Source organism: Lates calcarifer, linkage group LG14, assembly GCF_001640805.2.
Source record: "Lates calcarifer isolate ASB-BC8 linkage group LG14, TLL_Latcal_v3, whole genome shotgun sequence".
NCBI classification, from domain to species: Eukaryota; Metazoa; Chordata; class Actinopteri; family Centropomidae; genus Lates; species Lates calcarifer.
The window spans coordinates 10,941,822-10,959,078 of record NC_066846.1 but is presented as its reverse complement, the minus strand read 5'-3'; the positions used below and the strand labels follow the sequence as shown (position 1 = coordinate 10,959,078).

The 17,257-nt window shown below is 43.1% G+C and overlaps 1 protein-coding gene across 1 annotated transcript in view; it reads right to left on the bottom strand.

Annotated features, from left to right (window-relative positions):
- Positions 1–17,257, bottom strand: part of arhgef40 (Rho guanine nucleotide exchange factor (GEF) 40) — a 38,039-nt gene that overhangs the window by 12,121 nt on the left and 8,661 nt on the right. The window contains 19 exon segments of the mRNA XM_018662570.2: positions 1,019–1,108; positions 1,644–1,893; positions 2,336–2,709; positions 4,065–4,082; positions 4,084–4,590; positions 4,684–4,875; positions 5,983–6,102; positions 6,440–6,578; positions 7,545–7,696; positions 7,856–7,954; positions 9,021–9,137; positions 9,976–10,062; positions 10,203–10,296; positions 10,967–11,081; positions 11,338–11,526; positions 11,615–11,853; positions 12,123–13,284; positions 13,667–13,952; positions 17,019–17,126. Of these exon segments, the coding sequence (XP_018518086.1) occupies positions 1,019–1,108; positions 1,644–1,893; positions 2,336–2,709; positions 4,065–4,082; positions 4,084–4,590; positions 4,684–4,875; positions 5,983–6,102; positions 6,440–6,578; positions 7,545–7,696; positions 7,856–7,954; positions 9,021–9,137; positions 9,976–10,062; positions 10,203–10,296; positions 10,967–11,081; positions 11,338–11,526; positions 11,615–11,853; positions 12,123–13,284; positions 13,667–13,952; positions 17,019–17,126 (4,338 nt within the window).

Here is a 17,257-nt window from a genome sequence, read left to right as displayed (position 1 = left end):
AACTCGATTCATTGATTGGTCAAATCTGATGACAAGGATTAGTTGCCACCCCTGTTCACAGGCTTTTTAAATGTCTTTTGGTGAAGAACTTCTTCAGTCACCACTTGACACATGTATAATCAGAATAATTATTGTTTTGGTCATTAAATCCTGAAGGACCCAAACTTTGATTTTACAGCTGTTAACTGGTTGAAAAGCACAGCAGTGTGAAATCACATTCTCCTACTGGGTTTTCCCTCTAATCACCAGAAAGTGGCCATATGTGCCGCTCCCGTATTCATCGTCGTAACAATCATCACCACCACAGCCAAAGTGATCGCCATCATCATTTCGCCAGCCTCACATCCATCATGATAACCATAAACCCTCCTGCAGCTATAACCCACAATGTGTTCAAGCTGCTTTTAAAGCTGCTGCGGGATGTGACGTGAGCTCACACTGCCTCCTGGTGGTGATTTGTTAGAAATGCTCCTTCATGTGACACTTCACAACATGAGTGTAGATCTTCAGCACTGTGATCTCTCCTTGTAAAGTCCTCTTAGTAATCTCACGATGCTGTCGCTGTATTAGTTTTAGTTAATTGTAGCTTGCGAGCTCAAATTACTTTCTCTATAATCCGCCTTTAATTGGCTTTTCTAGTGTACATTAAACATGTAATTAGCTTTGCTGTATACAGCTCATTTTTAATTGCTGCCACTGTTGAATAAAGCAACTTTAATTGGTTTGTGCTTGTGATGTGCTTTTTACTCATAATGATGATCTCATACAGTGGTTTAACGGATTTTCTGAAAAAGAAAATAACCAAATAAAAATTTTATGATCCTGACGCTCGTGTACAGATTCAGGAACATGCGATTACCAGTGGGAAAAATGGATACTTTTCTCTAATTGAAATTATGTTTAACTGGTTAAACTCCTCATATTGAAACTCTTGTAATGAAATGTCTATTGGTTTAACAAGTTGATTGTTTAGAGAGTCAAGGGTTTAATTTAAAAGCAGCAAAGCCACAAATCTTACCTTAAAGAAGTCAGCGGCCTGTGTGACCAGTGGAGAGTCCAGTTCTGGTTTAGTCCTGATGTAGTGGGAGTACTGCAGAAACTGCTCTCGCTGTGAGGAGGAAAATAGGGGGGGGGGCTGTTAAGTCAAAAGTTTGCTCACCTACACTTACTCACATGTTACGTCTAAACCTGAACCACTGATCCAAACAGAATCAAATTCAGACAGTTAGATGTTTACATCAAAAATCTCCTCAAAAAACAATGAGGCCCTTAACAAAGTTAATAGTGTCTCACAAAGTAAAAGCATTTTTGGTCCTTATTCCTAAAAGACTCTGTGATGCACAATTGTTATATATCAGTGGTATCTAACTTGAAGGTCGGGACTAAGAAGGATTAAGAAAAAAGTTGATTTTTACACAAAACATATTCATTTTTTGTCAAATATTTGATAGCTGTACCTCCTTGGGTCTTTAAAATTTCATCACATGAAACACTAGAGAGTCAGTCTTGGAAGTCTTACGTATAGCAACCTGTGATGAAGGTTTCGAGCAAGACAAGAACAAGAACGATGGCTAAAATAACTTTCAGATGTATTTAAAACCAGTGCATTTTCCTGTGCGTTCACCCTGCCTTCCTGAACTTACGTATTTGCTGAAGCAGTCCTGTTGCAACAAGCTCTGCACAAGAGCGCCCTCCATGGCAGGGAGGAGGTTCTGGGAGTGAAAGGTGCAGAGGCTGGCCCACTTGGGGAAGAGGGTGTCCCCCTTCCCCCTGATGGAGGCTGGGGTGTCTGAGAGCTCCAGCAAAGGGAGGTACGTCTCCTCTACCCCCTTCAGCACAGCCACATACTGCCGCTCTGAACTCAGCATCCTGCACCAGAGCAGGTAGAGCTTACTGAGGGACGGACGGGGGAGGGAGGGAGAAACGAGGAGAAGATGAAGAGAGTGAAAGATGGAGTATATTTGAACAAGAGAAACAAACGAGGGAGTAAGGGGAGAAGTGGGAGGGAAGAGGAAGTGGGAGTGAAGATAGCAGTAAGCAATGGACAGAGATCAAACAGTTAGTAATGATAAAATGATCTGAGATTGCATTCTGACTGATAAAATCATTCTAAAACAGACTTCAGTTAAATTATCCCAAAAAGGATAAATCACTTCTCCCTTTCATCTCAGCCGGGCTCCCTCCTAATGTAATTTACAACGTTGGTCCTCTTTTGTAGATCTAAGCCAACTCGGACCTCTCACACACAAGTTCCCAACAGAAAGATACGCATAAAGACTTTCAAAAAAAAAAAAATGAAAAAGAGTAAAGATGAAAAAATGATTCAAAAACACACCTCTGAGCATTCGAACCGGCCCTGTCTGTGCCCGTCTCCCTCTCAGTCCTCCCCAGCAGCACATGTTGCCGTGGCGACCCCGTGTGGTCCACCACCTCCTTGCTGCTGACCTCCACTCCTCGAATCAGGACCCCTCCTCCTCCTCCTCCACTGCCCCATCCGGGGATAGCTGCAGCCATGCTGGTCGTGATGACCGGGTCAGCTAACGCCCGTCTCCCCAGCCAGGACATGGGGGAGTTCCGGCTCCCCCCGCTCACTGGAGACTCAGCAGCCTTTGGGGTGGCCGTGCCTCTGCGGGGCGCCAGGAGAGCCTGGAGGTCGAAGCTTGGGTGGCGCTTTCTGGGGGGCTTGGGAGGGAGCGGGGCCTCTGTGGGCTGAAAGGAGACAGATATTAACATAACATCAGCAACTAGACTAAACCGTTAAACCATCACTGTATTTGTGACCTGTTAAACCTGCAGTAATTGATTTATTTTTTTTACCACAGGGGGGAAATGGAACAAGCTGTAAACACACCGACATATTATCACCTTATAAAGCTGATATGGCGAATGTCTTTGCAAACAGTTGTCTATTTACTCACGCTGCAGACAGAGAGCAACACTGACATTCATGTGAGTCCTGAGGGAAATATCTGGCTCTTGAGCTGCTAAATGCTCCACTATTTCCACCAGCTAATCACGTCTGTCTGCTGTTTGGTGCTGAGCAGGTAGCATACAGTGAGTATTTGGAGATCCTCCAGTGAAAACAGCCTCCAGACATGTCTGAAAACGACGCTGATGAGAATATGGAGCAAAACAGATACATCGAGCGCGACAATGAAGAGTTAAAAAGGAAAAAAAGAACTAAAAAGAGTTGGTAAATTTGGTCTTTTACAGAATCAGGATGAGCAAAAATAAACCAAAACTGGAAAGTGTTATCAAGAATGATAGAAGATCCATATCGCTAGTTTCAGTTTTAGATGTGAAATTACTGACGACTATTTTCCAAAGCACAGGGTTTTGCATGAATTTCACTTGGAGAGTGGTACATATGGATAATACTCTAAATCGCCATGGTGGTGCTGTGGTTCCTGGCTTGAACCCTGTTCTCCCTGTGCCTGCATGGCTTCTCTCCAGCTTCCTCCCACAGTCCAAAGTCATGCAGGTTAGGTTCATTGGTGATGCTAAATCATGTAAAATCCAATATTAGCATCCAGTATCTCTGCTCAGTAAATGCAGTAGTGCCCTCAAAGGCCAAATACAGTCAGACAGGTTTTAAAAAATGACATGAGTTGTCTCGCAGTAAAAAATAATTATATTACCTAACCCTACTTTGTGCCAGGCAGCCGGTGGTTTCAGTTCACTTCGACACGCAGAAACGTGTTCGAGATTAAACATAACAACAAACATTTTGCCACTTTGGTTTCTTTAATTGTTACATGGTAATTATGTGGCGATGCAAGGGAAAGTGAGGGCTTATGAGTGGGCTGCACGCAAATTGAAAATGCATGTTTGAGATGTCTACCAGACCCACAAGATTTTCTTTTTCTCTTTGTTTAGTTTTCAAGTCAACCTGCAAACCAGTATTTAAAATTTGGTCTTTTTTTCCTTCGGTATAGTTATTTAAAATCTAGATCCTAATTGATTAACAGTATGAAATGTTGTTGACTGGCAGCTACAGTCTCAAAGTGTAGAAAGGAAGAAGAAGAATAGAAAGGAACAAAACAGAATATCACAAACAAACTCACACTCTTCTTTGCAGGATTTCAGAAGGTTCTGCAAGAACTTCCCTCCTCCAGCTCCTCCTGCTCCTCCTCCACTTCCTCCCCCTGCTCCCTCTTTCTTATTCCCCTTCTCCTCTCCTATCTTCAGTGTGGAGCAGGTCTGCGGCCTGAACAGCGATGCCAGGGATCCCCAGGACTGTAGCCCCCCTTCGCCTCCCCCGGCTCCCAGCCCCCAGTCGCCCTCTCCCTCGGGACCCATCAGGTCCCACAGGCTGCTTGCTGAGGGCGTCTTGGGCTTCCCCTGGCCCTGGTTCTGACTCCTGTCAGACTGGAGGAACCGGGGTTTGACCTGCGCTACAGTCCTTTGGTAGCGCTCCACTGTCTGGGTCCAGAGATCCAGGAGCGTCCCGCCGCCGAGCTCTATAGCTAACGACCGGGCGTCCTGGAAACGCGACGGAGGGATGGGAGGGAGGGAGGCCAGAGGGCAGGTGGAAGAGGAGGAAGACGGGGAGGAGGAGGTGGAGGAGACTGCATCACACCACTGGGTGGCCTGCAGAGAAGACAGAAAGAAAAGGAGACTCTTGTTTGCCCTTAGGATGATTTTAAATGTGTGTGTAACAGATGTCTTCCTGTGCTGCGTTACCTCGGTCAGTGTGGACAGCAGCCTCTGCGTGTTGTCCAGGGTGGTCCAGCAGTCAGACAGACAGTGGGACATGTCTCTCAGCTTCTCCCTCACTGGAGGAAGTCGAATCTGGACTTCGCTCAGGCCTGCCCAGTCCAGCTCGCACCAGCCCTCCAAATCATTGAGCACCGACAGAGTCTCGCTGTGCAGCTCCTAAAGGATTCAGGAAGATCCACTGTTTAAGTCTTTGCCCGGAAAATCCCTGAGGCGTTTACTGTTGAGGCTTGACACAATAAGTAATGAATAATGGTAACTGTCTCTGCTGGGAATACATTGACAAAACTTCTGCATGTGCCTGTATCCACAAGAATGACACAAATATACTACTATGGGCTCAAAACACATCTGTTTACATTTTAAGCTTTTTAGTTATGGACTCCTCGAGTCTTTCAGTATGTAAGACAGACTAACATGTGTAGCTTAAGGGTTCTCCGCAGATAATAGGATTCAAAATCTTTGAGTTGGGATGACAGGCTTGTTGTTTTAGTGGGAGATATTAAAGGGCTTCCGTATACTGTAAAACTGATGTGAAACCAAAACGTCTGGGTTCCCTTACAGAAGTAAGAAAACATTTAAAATCACACTGACAGCTATAAAGATGCAAATTGCTGAAAATCCATCCCAGCCCAGTCCAGCCCATGCTAGCATGCTGGGCCTGTTCACTCCATTTGTCTAGACAAGGATGGTCTACATTTTCAAACTATGTCACACTGTGGTTTGTTTGATTTTTGTGTTTTTTTTCCCAGCCAGGACCTTTACTAAGTGACATAATAGTATCGGATATACACCAATATCCATCTGTAATTTATTTATACCTAAAGTGCTAACACGCTAACACCAGCCACCACATGCTACTGGTCATACCGGACTAAGCAAGGCTGTAAGTAGCCAAACCTCTAGCAGTACTGAACTGAGTTTTTTATGTGATTATATAATCACATGTGTTTTTGTTTGTAGAACAATGAGAGAATCCTGGTGAAAACTGGCGGAACCTAGACATCTGCATGCCATTCTTGGTACTACCTCCAGATGGCGCCAAAATATGGATTTTTTTTTTTTTTTAAATTCTACACATAGTGGCTTTAATTTTAAGAATCTGGCGTTGATTGTGAGCCAAGCACACTGAAGTAGTGTATCCTAACCTGGAAAAAATGTACACACATTTTGATTATACAGCCTTTTAGTGTATACAAACTCACGCACACATGCAGACAATTCTTTGTTTTAACAAATGTAGAGCCACAAGTATCAACAACTCACATTAGCTGTTTCCCTAAAGGTCTTGAACCTCTGCTGTTTGAGGGAGAGTCTGCTGAGGGACAGAGGAGGATCCTTGTAATCTTCCAGCTGTGACTGGACTTGCTCAATCTCTTTATCACACTGTGAAATAAAGTCGTAGAGGGAGAGAGGGGGGTGAGAGGAGGCCACTACATAATTTGCTGCACATGGGGGGACAAAGAGAGCGATGAGGGAACAGAAACCCAGCAGGGGAATGGAGAAATTTCCATAAAGCAAAAAGAAAAAGGGGTCACAGAGAGAAAATCGTCATCACACTTTTTTTTGTTTATCTGTTTTATCCAGTACATTGTGAGCAAGTCATGGGAGCATAGAGGAAGCAAGGAGAAGTTAACTTTACTCTAAGTAGTGGATTAGTCACCACCGTTTCTGGTTTTGATCAACGGGAATAAAAACACACTCATCCTCCTTCCTCACACACCTTTTCCAGTTTGTCCACCAGCCGCGCTAGTTGTCCCAGAGCTTCCAGGTCGCGACCTCTCTGGTTGGACACTCGGACGAGCCTGTGGAGGGCATCGTCCACGCTGTCGTAGAGTTTAGAGGTCGCAGCGAGAGCAGCTCTGAGAGGACAAAAGTCAAAGGTTACCAGACGCATCACTGACGAACAAGAGAGAAAAGTTTCTTTTGTCTTGCATGTTTTTTTTTTTTTTCATTTATTTTCTAATGGCAACAAGACGTAAGCCAAAACCACACATTTTGGCTGGTAGGAAAGATGTAATTATGGGAAACAAAAAACATTTCAGACCAACTGTCAAGCAAAAAAAAAAAAAAAAGAAGAATCAAATCAGCAATAAGCCTATACTTGTCTTTGGCTTCATTCTTGCAAAGCCTGAGCCAAAACTCATTACTGGATGGGAAGAACAGCAACAAATACAAAAGTCTTTAGATCATCTTTAAGCTGTAGTTGGGCACAAACAAACAAGCTGCATCGCTCTGTCCTCCATTTGATGTTCAGTTTTCTTTTCTTCCTCCAGCTGGTATTCATTTTTTGGCTAAAAACAAACAACTTTGTTTTTCAGGATGAGGAATATTTTTAACCTCTAGCTCATCTTGACAAAATAATCCTTCAATCAGACACAGGACTTGTGAGGAGAGAGGACATGCAGATCCCTCCTCTGCCCCTCGAGACCGAGCTGACTGTGTAAGGTGGTTTCTGCATGTCTGAGTATTTGCCTAATTACTATTGTTCTGTATGTCATGACTTCAAAATAGTCCAACTTCAATGGACCTGTGTATATTCAAGCAGTACACCGTCTCATTAGCGTCATAACAAAAAATTATTATCCAAGTACATGCAGATGCATACGTTGGCACTATAACGACTCTAGACTTCTGACATTATTTTCCAGTGTCTTTCCCTTCTTTTCACTTTTCACAACAATTCCTTTGAAGATACATTCGCTGGCTGTGGTAATTTTCAGTGTCAAGCTACATGTAGGATTTTACAACCAACCTTTACAAGCAAACTTCTGTGTGAAGTTAGTGGTGATAATATTCATATGTTTGGTTGAATTTGAATCTGGTACCTGCAGTCTGGCGACTTCTGCGCCAGTCCAGATGTGCTGTTGGTCAATCCTGCGAGCCAGGCCCCGCCCCTTTGCTGCAGTTCAGTTATGCGCTGGTCGGCCAGGACGCTCGCCATGAGCTGCCTGTGTTTGTCGATGCTCAGAGGAACTGCCTGAAGAAGACCAACATGCTTATTATGTTTCTGCAGAGGTTTTCAGAAATTCCACCAATTACCAAACTACACAAAGTGAAATTTGTACTTTGCTTCTGTCTGACAGAGGCATTACACTTTGTGTCATTAAATCAGTGTTAAAAAAAAAAGTTAAAAAACCTTGATGTTGTCTGGCATTGGCTCAGTGTCCATAGACTGCAGTGCTTCTCCCAGCAGTGAGAGGGCACTCTCACATCGCTCTGTCAGACTCTCTAGGCTCTGAAGGGGAAAAGTAGCAGAGGAATTAGTGATTTGAGAATAGCATTTCACTTATTCTATCAAATTAACTTAAAACATAAACAGCAGCAAGTGAAGCAGACACAGGAGACAGACATGTATGAATCTGCATTAAATCCCTTCTTTCCTTTTCATTTTTTCAGAGTTCATGAGAGAGGTCAGAGAAAGTACAGAAGACAGGAAAATGTTTTGATCTGTTTGGAAAGAGCAGACATAAACTGTCTGGGGAAAACCCATTAACGGTCTTTAAATTTCTTTTTGGACCTTTTTTTCTTCTTTTCCTGATTTATCCTCCACACCCAGTTCATCATGAATGTCTGAGATGGCCGACCACCACCAGACAACCACTCTCTCTGGCCAACATCCTCTCATCTGTTCTTCCCCCCTCTCCAAACTTTCTCTCACTCTACACTCTCGTCTTTGATGGTAATATTTGAGGTACACAAAAGAAAAACTCAGTGGTTACCAACAGGAAGTGAGCTACCAAAACTCAGAACCTAATTTTAAGGCATTTTAAGGAGGACTTGTGTACATTAATGTCGAGTGTTATCCTTTGTACTCATTCCACACTTAAACATTAATTAGCAAAACAAGAAAATGATTATTATTGTGAGAGAAATGTGAAAGGTCTGTCAAGAAGAGAAGAAGAAGAACAAATGGCAGATTTTCACACAAAAATTGAGACTGGTATCATTTCTCCCGCTGTAATATAATATTTTTAAAACTCCATGTGGATGTAAGACTGAATCTTCTGGGCTGCAACAACTATTCTGTGAGGGAACGGCCTAGACGTAATCTGTAGGAATAAAATAAATCTGATTAATTTAGCACAAGCACAGATATCAGTCTTATCTTAAATGCCTCAAGTGATCATTTCCTGCTCAATTTCCTCAAGACCATGTTCATGTGGACTCAGGTCAGTAAATCTGGCCGCCTCAGCTGAGTGGATCTACCGTGAATAATTTTTTAAAAAACTACGGAGGTTGTAGAAATTTAGGGGGTAAAAGCTTCTTTTATTCAAACAGACAAAAAAAGAGCAGATTCTCACTATTCTGAAGGCCAGCCAGTCTGAGTGACAGTGGGTGAAGTCTCCATCCACCTCTTCGGGCAGCTGTTGCTTGTCTACATACTGCTGAAGGACCCCTGTTCCTCGTACTGTGTGGATCTGGACAGAACAGGACAGGGTATGAAAAATTACAGACAGGAAATGACACAATAAAACAACAGCCTTGTAGAACGTAAGGCAAAGAAACATAAGACATGACGAGATCATGCTGCAGTGTGCGGTGTGAGCCAATGTCTATATTTAGTATAGGCTTCACAAAGCTGATAATATTTTGCACTCATAGCTATAGATAGTCACTTCTTGATTCTGAGGCCCTGACTTCACTTTTAAGAGAAAGGGCTGAGAGAGCAAATGCATCATCTGCATTTGTTAATTTATCAGCAGTAACAAAAACAGTTACTACCAAAACAAAAAAACAGATGAAGGAATGCAACGTGCAGCGCCAACAGCTGTTAACATCTTTTGGGTGGGATTTCCCTTTAACGTGCAAAGTTTCAGTGTTGCCAGGTTAAAATACAAACCACATGGCAAGAAGAGTTTTCTCATGCATGTGAGTATGATAGATCTTTGCTGATCAATGCAAAGCAATAAGATGAATTACCAGTAAAATAGGATGGAAATCAGTCTTATTTAGATTCAAGCGCAATGTGAGAGTGCACTCAAGCAAAGAGCATCTGATATTCATCAAATTTTAGCAAGCAACAGAAACAAAACGTGGTTTATTAAGTGTTATTTCCTCTTGAACAGTTACCCATGCTGTTATGACAATGGGAAACAGAGTTTCAGGAACTTTCCATGTGGGTGTTCTACCTGTGTTACAACATTTAGACTTGAAAATAAAAGAAATAGAACAAACCCAACTAAAAGAAAATGAACAAAGTTGCACAGTGTGTGTGTTGGTCCATAAACTGTAAACATGTGATTTGCATGAGGTCACCTCTGCCCCTTCCAGATTATGAGAAAGGGACTCCTGCTGTTCTTCCACCAAAACCAGAACAGATCCAAGACCGCCAGGAACCAGCACCTGGAAAAAAAAAACAAACAAACAAACACACACACATACAGAAACACATGTGCTTGAGCTACTTGATCACATCTGCAGGCTAATTAAAGCCAACTTTTAGCACATTTGACAAAACAACATTTTCTCTCTCTTTTTCTCACCTGGAACGTTTTAAGTGCAGAGAGGAAGAGATCGGACGGTGGAGAGCATCTGCTGTCCATTAGCACCGTGAGACCTTTCTCTTTGGCTGCAGGCCTGATGAAGATGGATGGAGAGAGGTGGGTGTGGGGTTAAAACAGGAGCAGTAGCTAGGAAAGGAGAATTTTCTTCTAAAATGAGACACCTGCAATTTATAGAAAGATGAATGATACCTACTCTTCAGAAATGATTATAATTATGGAGGTCATCTATATTTTATCATTAAACTTCATGTCAGCCTCGGAGGAGCAGTATTCTGTAAACTGGCATGCTCAGAGATGTTTGCTAAATTGACTTTGAATCAGTTTGTTATGGTTTTCGCATTCTTCTGGCACATGCTGTGTTTTCCGATCCCCACCTTTTGCGGTATTTGGCAAAGTCAGCGAAATGCAAGTCAAGTCAAATATAATCATGAAGCACTTTTGGCTTAACAGGTTTGTCAACAAGTATTTTAACAGGAAACAAATGACACAAGCTTAAATATTAACATCAGGGATCAAGCTGATGATAACTTTTAAGATATACAAGTATAGGCAGGTTTTGCTAGTGTGTGTGTGCAGTTTTATGGAATGAAAGTGGGCAATGTGCACCGTGAGATCTGCTAAACTCACAAGCTTTAATTCTCTGTTGATACATGCAAACTTACTCTGAATGGATGATTAAAATAAAGTGAAACATATCTCAGAATTCCTTTACTGATTGGAGTAGGAAGACTGCAGCACATTACCGAGTGATTCTGTGGTAGCAGGCCAGGACCCGGGCCATCTCCTCCTCACAGAAACCCTCCTCTGATGTATCTGTCACCGTGATAACCAGAGCACGTCCCAACCTGTCCACGGTACCTGTGGTCCGTAAGCATCAGAATAAGCATTGAGCGGGGATACTAAGAGATAGTTCTAACATGCTGAGACTACAATCAGGCTGCTACATTGGTGTTTCTGTTTATACATACTACAACTTTGTAAGTTTGTTTGTTCCACTTTGCATTCTAAGTTTCCCATAAAGCTTTGGGGCTGAAAACTGAAAGTGTAATGAAGTCTGAGCCAACTCTGCTAACTAGCATTAAAAAAAAGTCACATAGGCCTGAAAGAAACTTGCCTGTCAGCTTCAGCTTCCCTGACTGGAGAAGCTCTGTGTCCAATTCCCTAAGCAGGGGAGGCTCTTTAGATGTAACGCCATTCAGTTGGTCAGGACATGTCTCTCCTGACCCCACGTCCTCATTAGAGTGGTTAAATAAGGATGTGCCCGATTGGCCATTACAGACAGGCAAAGATTCAGCTTCTGTCTCTGTTGAGAGGTACAAAAGGTATAGACAATATTAAAGGCATATTTTAGATTCTAATGTTTATGCAAAAACTTTCACTTTACTACAGACCTGTACTACTTTTCATTGAGTTCTCTGTGCCTGCTTTAGCTGTACTGGCCACTCCATCAGGTTCATCAGCCTGTCCTGTTTTCTCCGTTTGATTCTTCTCTGTGATTGGCAGCTTTGGTGAAGTAGAGCAGGCAGTGGGACTTGGTTGAGGAGCTTTACCCTGAGGCTTCAAGCCCCTCTGGTGCGCACGACCACCGGACCTAGCCCTCCCTTTGGCTCCCTTTCCCTTCCTTTTCCTCCTAAAGACAAAGCACAGGAAGGTCTTAATGAGGTACAACAGAAAGTCAATAATTACGCTGTTTGAACATTGTATTCTTCAGAATGTCTTTAGGAGGTGTCTTTTGAGGCATCTGCTTCAGGCCTATATGTGTGCAGGTTGAGACAACCTATGCCTTGTGCACAGAGGTTACATCTATCTGTTACTGGGCTGTACTTTCATATGGAAGTGTGAAAACTGAAAACAAATAAGATGAAAGAGTGCAGTGTAGCATAAGAAACAAATCTGTACCTTGGTGCTCTGAAACCCGCAGTTTTTATTTCCTTTCCTCTAGGACACATTCTGTCCTCTGTCTTTCCTTCATCCCTTTCCTCTGCCACCTTTGGGTTTGACGAACTCTTCATTTTAGACCCACTGTTATCAATCTCTCCACTTTCTGAAACTCCAGTGAAAGGTCTCTCTGGTGCGTCCGATGTTGGGGTGGTGGCATCACTGTCTCCACTCAGTGGTTTATCGGTATCCTCAAAAACTGAGTCTGAATGAGATCCGTGATCTGAGTGGCCTTCTATGACATGCAAGACTTTGTGGTTCGTCAAGACATGGATTTCATTTGTGACCAAGCTGTCACCACTCTCTGAGTCTTTATTTCTGTGGTCATCTCTGCATGGCTGCATAAGGCCATTGCTATCTCTCTCCCTTCCCACACCTGGCCTCCTCTCTTTGAACAGGCCATCAAAATAAAGCTGGCGGCCCTCTAGGCCCTCTGAGTCTCTGCTTGTTTTATCTCCTTCATCAGAGTCATGAACAGAAGAGGAGTAAGACCGCCGCCCCCTGCCAGGTTCAGGAACTCCTGGCAGAGGCCGAGGCGGTAACACGTCATTCTTGGGGGTCACCGTGTCTCCTTTGGCGCCAAGGACAGCCCGAAAGCTTCCTGACCTTTCCATTCTCCCATATCCCCAAGCTTTCCCCTTGCGGAGTTTGATGGCCTTACCTCTCCTGCACAGAGGTAAAGTCTTGGTCTTACAGATCCCATGCATCTCCAGGTACCTTTGCCTTGGATCGACACCTCCATCTGGACCCCCTCTTGGCTCCAAAAGCTCCACATAATCCCCATCAAGCTGAGGTTGCCTCGCTGTCCGTCCAAGCCCATCTTCACTGCGCCTTCGCCGGGGGAGTGCACACTCAGAGTCCAGGCCATCTGGTGGTAAATCTTCATCTTCCTCCTCATCCCAGGACCAGGAGTCCAGCTCTCCAGAGGATGAACCACCCCATCCCCCAATGCTGCTGCCCCCCTCACTGGACAGGCGGTTGGTCATTGAGCCCTCGTGGTTGGACATCAGACCCAGCTCCTCAGAAGGGTCATGGATGAATTTTGGGTAGACAACCTCCTTCCACGGAAGTCGAACCACACCATCACATGTACTGACCAGGCAGGTGTCAAGTCCTCCTCCAACTGTGCAAGAATATGTGAAGACAGGTGTTTATTGAAGGTATACATTAGTATTAGCATTAGTATATAGTATATAACTTCCGCTGCCCTAGCCTGCCAGGTTCTTCTCACCATCCACCACTTGCTGACATCAACATGTCAACCCTAACCACACATCTGTTTCAGTTCCCTTGTTTTGCCAGCATTATTCTTCAGTCATTACTTATTGTCAAAAGTGTTAATAATTATCACCTAAATACCTGTCTAAAACCCTAACAAAAACCTAAATTGACTTCTTTATGACTCTTAACCTTATATGACAAATAGTTGTAAGAATTTATTTATCTTGACTTGGCTCAAAATCATCTTGAAAAGTACAGATATATATAGGACATCCTTTCCTTACCTTCTCTCTTGTGTCCTCGTTCTTTGTTGACACTGTGCAGCCACTCAGTGGTGAACACAAGGGGGTGCTGTGACTCGGGTACCAATATTTCCTGAACAGTGCGCCCCCCAGGGGCCAGACATTTCAGAGCCAATCGGGGACACCGCGTAGAGAAGGGCACCACCTGCAGGTAGAAGTCATTACTGCGCAGGAGTCTCCAGTCCAAGGTGGAGAGTTGGACGACCACTTTCTCACCCAGACACAGAGGCCAGCCGGAGTGAAGGAACAAGCAACCCAGGTACTGAGACTGAAATGACAAGAAGAAATGGAGAGGCAGACAGTGTGTTAAATAAATAAAAAATTTAAACATTTGCATATAATAACATCTTATGTGCTAAGTCTTCTCTCTGTGCCTCTTTAGGTTGAGTAGCAAACTCACTGCCCTTTGGAAAGCTCACCTTTAGAGTCCACTCTTGCTAAAAACTATTAAATGCTCATGCACAATCTTGTTCCCCCATTCACAAACCACAGCCCACATGACCAAGCTGGAGCTTGGCTGCATTGTTGTGTTTGGCTTAGTTACTCAGATGAGTCGAATTTCTAGAACTAATACCATACCAGTCAACACTATTCAGAAGCTCAGCAGGCAAAAAGCCAGAGCCACATACAAATGTCAGACATGTGACTCATGCAGTGTTTTCTAAAGTGTAAAACCGCTTAGCTAGCATGACAGAGGAAGAAGGCTCTAGATAGCTGCAGAGAGTCTGTGTGAGTCAGTCAGAATCATGCAGATGACCAGCTCTTCACAACAGCTAGCCACTGTTAACAGTCCACTGTTTCAGAGGGAAACACATCATGCAACTCTTTAAGACTGAGAAAAACAAGTCAAGCACATTAAACATGGGTCTAAATATAGAAAATCCCATAACAAATCACAGAAGCATTTACTCAAGCACTATGTGAATTTGGGTGAAGGAAAGAAAGTACCATTAATCAACTAATCTAATCAGGAAAACATCTTAATCCAAACACTATTCCCACCTTAATCAACACTGTGCCAGATCTACAGTATATTCCATCCACCTCCAGTCTGAGGTATAAAAGTCATCCAGAACCTCTCTCTGCTGTTCCCAGTCACATCTAATCGGCTGACACGGGGCTGCTCCCTCCCCCCTCCGTGCCCTCCAGACTCACGAGACGTGATCAAATTATATTCCTTACTCGACCTCTCCTCCATCTTCCCTTTTTCTACCTCTCTGCCCTTTATTCAATTTCTTCCCTTAAAGCCTTGCTCCTGTCTCTTATCCTGCCTGCTCTCTTGCCATGGCAAAGTCTCAGGAAAGCAAAAGTCTGATATCTGTCAGGGTGGATATTAGCATTTAAAAGCATGTGTGACTTTTCCTTCCAAAAAAAGTTTGTCTGTTTTGAGTCAGTCCACATTCTGTAACTCTCTGTGTCGTCTGTGTCGTCTGGCCCTCCTCCCTCTGCCTGCTTCTCCTTCAATGTACCCCAGTGTTTGCTCCTTCTTCCCAACCTCCTATTTCTCTAAAATTCCTCAATCAGTCTACTATAATCCACAACCTCCAGCATCTTCTCTTTTTTTTCAGGCACAAATGCGCGTGCACGTATGCACAGTGAATGAAAGCCATGTTCATTCTCTCCTTCGACTCCCACTGCTTCTCTGTTACTCATTCTTTCTTTCTCTCACAGCAGTAACACACTCACATATGGAAGGAATTATTGTCATGACTCACAGTCTAACTCCCGTCCCAGGCAGCTCCATTCAGCGACAATGAAAACATAGTTTGCTCACAATGCCTGTGCATGTATGTGTCTGTAAGTCTCTGAAAACTGTAGAGGGTAATATGAGAAAGTTCTTAGCCTCCAAGCTTGTGCTAGACAGTGTGTGTTTTTTATCTATGAGAGTGTGTGTGTCTCAGAAAGTAAAATATAGTAAAATAAAGTAAAATAGGAATGCTCTTCACTATAAACCGCAGAGCTTTGAGTTAAGCACATGTTGTATCTCATTTGTTTGTCTTCTTTTGTGCATGGGAAGCAGAAAGTGCATGAGAGTGATGTGAGGACACAATCACTAGAATCTTTTATCATACTATAACCATGCATTTACTTTTGTGTATGTGGGAGTCTGAAAATTAGAGCCAGAACTCTTTTATTTGTGCTGTATTTCACTGTATTTCATTTATCTCCATCTACTCAGCAGACCCTCCGAGGCAGGAAACTGCCTCTTTTGTCTGAGGGTGACAGCGGCTGGTGAATCTCAAATTTCACTTTCTTTAATTTTACTGGCCAGCTAGAGTTTTAAAGCAGACTCGACCCTCCACAGTGTATGTGGTCAGTGGTAAAGGGTCGCACATGTGTCAAATTATGCATGCCTTGAACTTTGCCTTTGTCTTCATGTGACCACGTACTGTGATACTAAGCTGAAGACTTGACACTTGGACCAAAGGCACAAATGAGAACTTGAGATTGACTTGGACTTGACAGGTGTGAGACTGACTACATAGAGACTTCACTTAATAATTGACTTTAATATATTTGCTTTCAAGTTCTGACCTGGTAAAATCCGCAAATAATAAAAAAAATGAATAAGTCAGCATCAGACAGGCCTTCCATTGCCAAACATTTAGTTATGAAATGACTTGGTCTTATGTAAAAACACGATTAATCCAGCCTTTAAGAAAAAATATCCAAATGTCATTTGATTTTAATGGCCATCATTCAGAGAGTTTAACCAACCTAAATGTTTGACTTGCATCTAATCTGCTTATGATGACTTGTGAGTTGACTTGGACTTGTGTTTTAGGACTTACATTTGCCTTGCTTTGGCAAGACTTACCTTGAACTTGAAACCTTATGAAGGCTTGTGACCTCATTCCAAATTTGCCTTTAGGACTTGAGATTTGACTTGTGACTTGCTTTGACAAGACTTGACACTTAACTTGAACTTTAAAACAAGCAGTGGGGACTTATAACTACTTGAGCTTGTCCTTTAGGACTAGATAACTAACTTGAGGCTTGCAAGAGTTGAGCACTGATGACTTGGAAGTCTATCCATTGACTTGGACTGGCCCTAAAAGACCTACAAACAAGTAAAGACTTGTGACTTGTACTTGTCCTTAAAGCTTTGATACTTGATTTGGACTTCTCTCAGTTGATTTGAAAGTAAAAGTCTTATAAACACTCATAGTTTGCCTTCTATTTGTTCTTTAGAACCTGAGACTTGACTGGACACTTAGTTTGACAGAACTCTAAATCTGACTTGGACTTTTTGCATTTGACAGATGAGTCTGCTTCTGATTATACAGCTATGTGTGTGCTCTCATCTACAGTGTGTTTGCAGTTTGGAACTCACACAGGCATGCTGCTGGAGTTTGTGCAGGAGGTGCTTGGCCGGAACAAAGTAGTCCAGGAGGTAGCGAAGACTGTCATGTTGATAGGTCGACTCCAGGACTGAGAAGACCTGGATAAATGTGCAAAAAAGAGGGACAAAAACACTTGAGTGAGTACCACTGGATACAGGCCATTAGATGATTAAGTGCACAAAACAAAATTCTATCAGCTTTACATGTCATTCCTGGTGAAAACCCACCA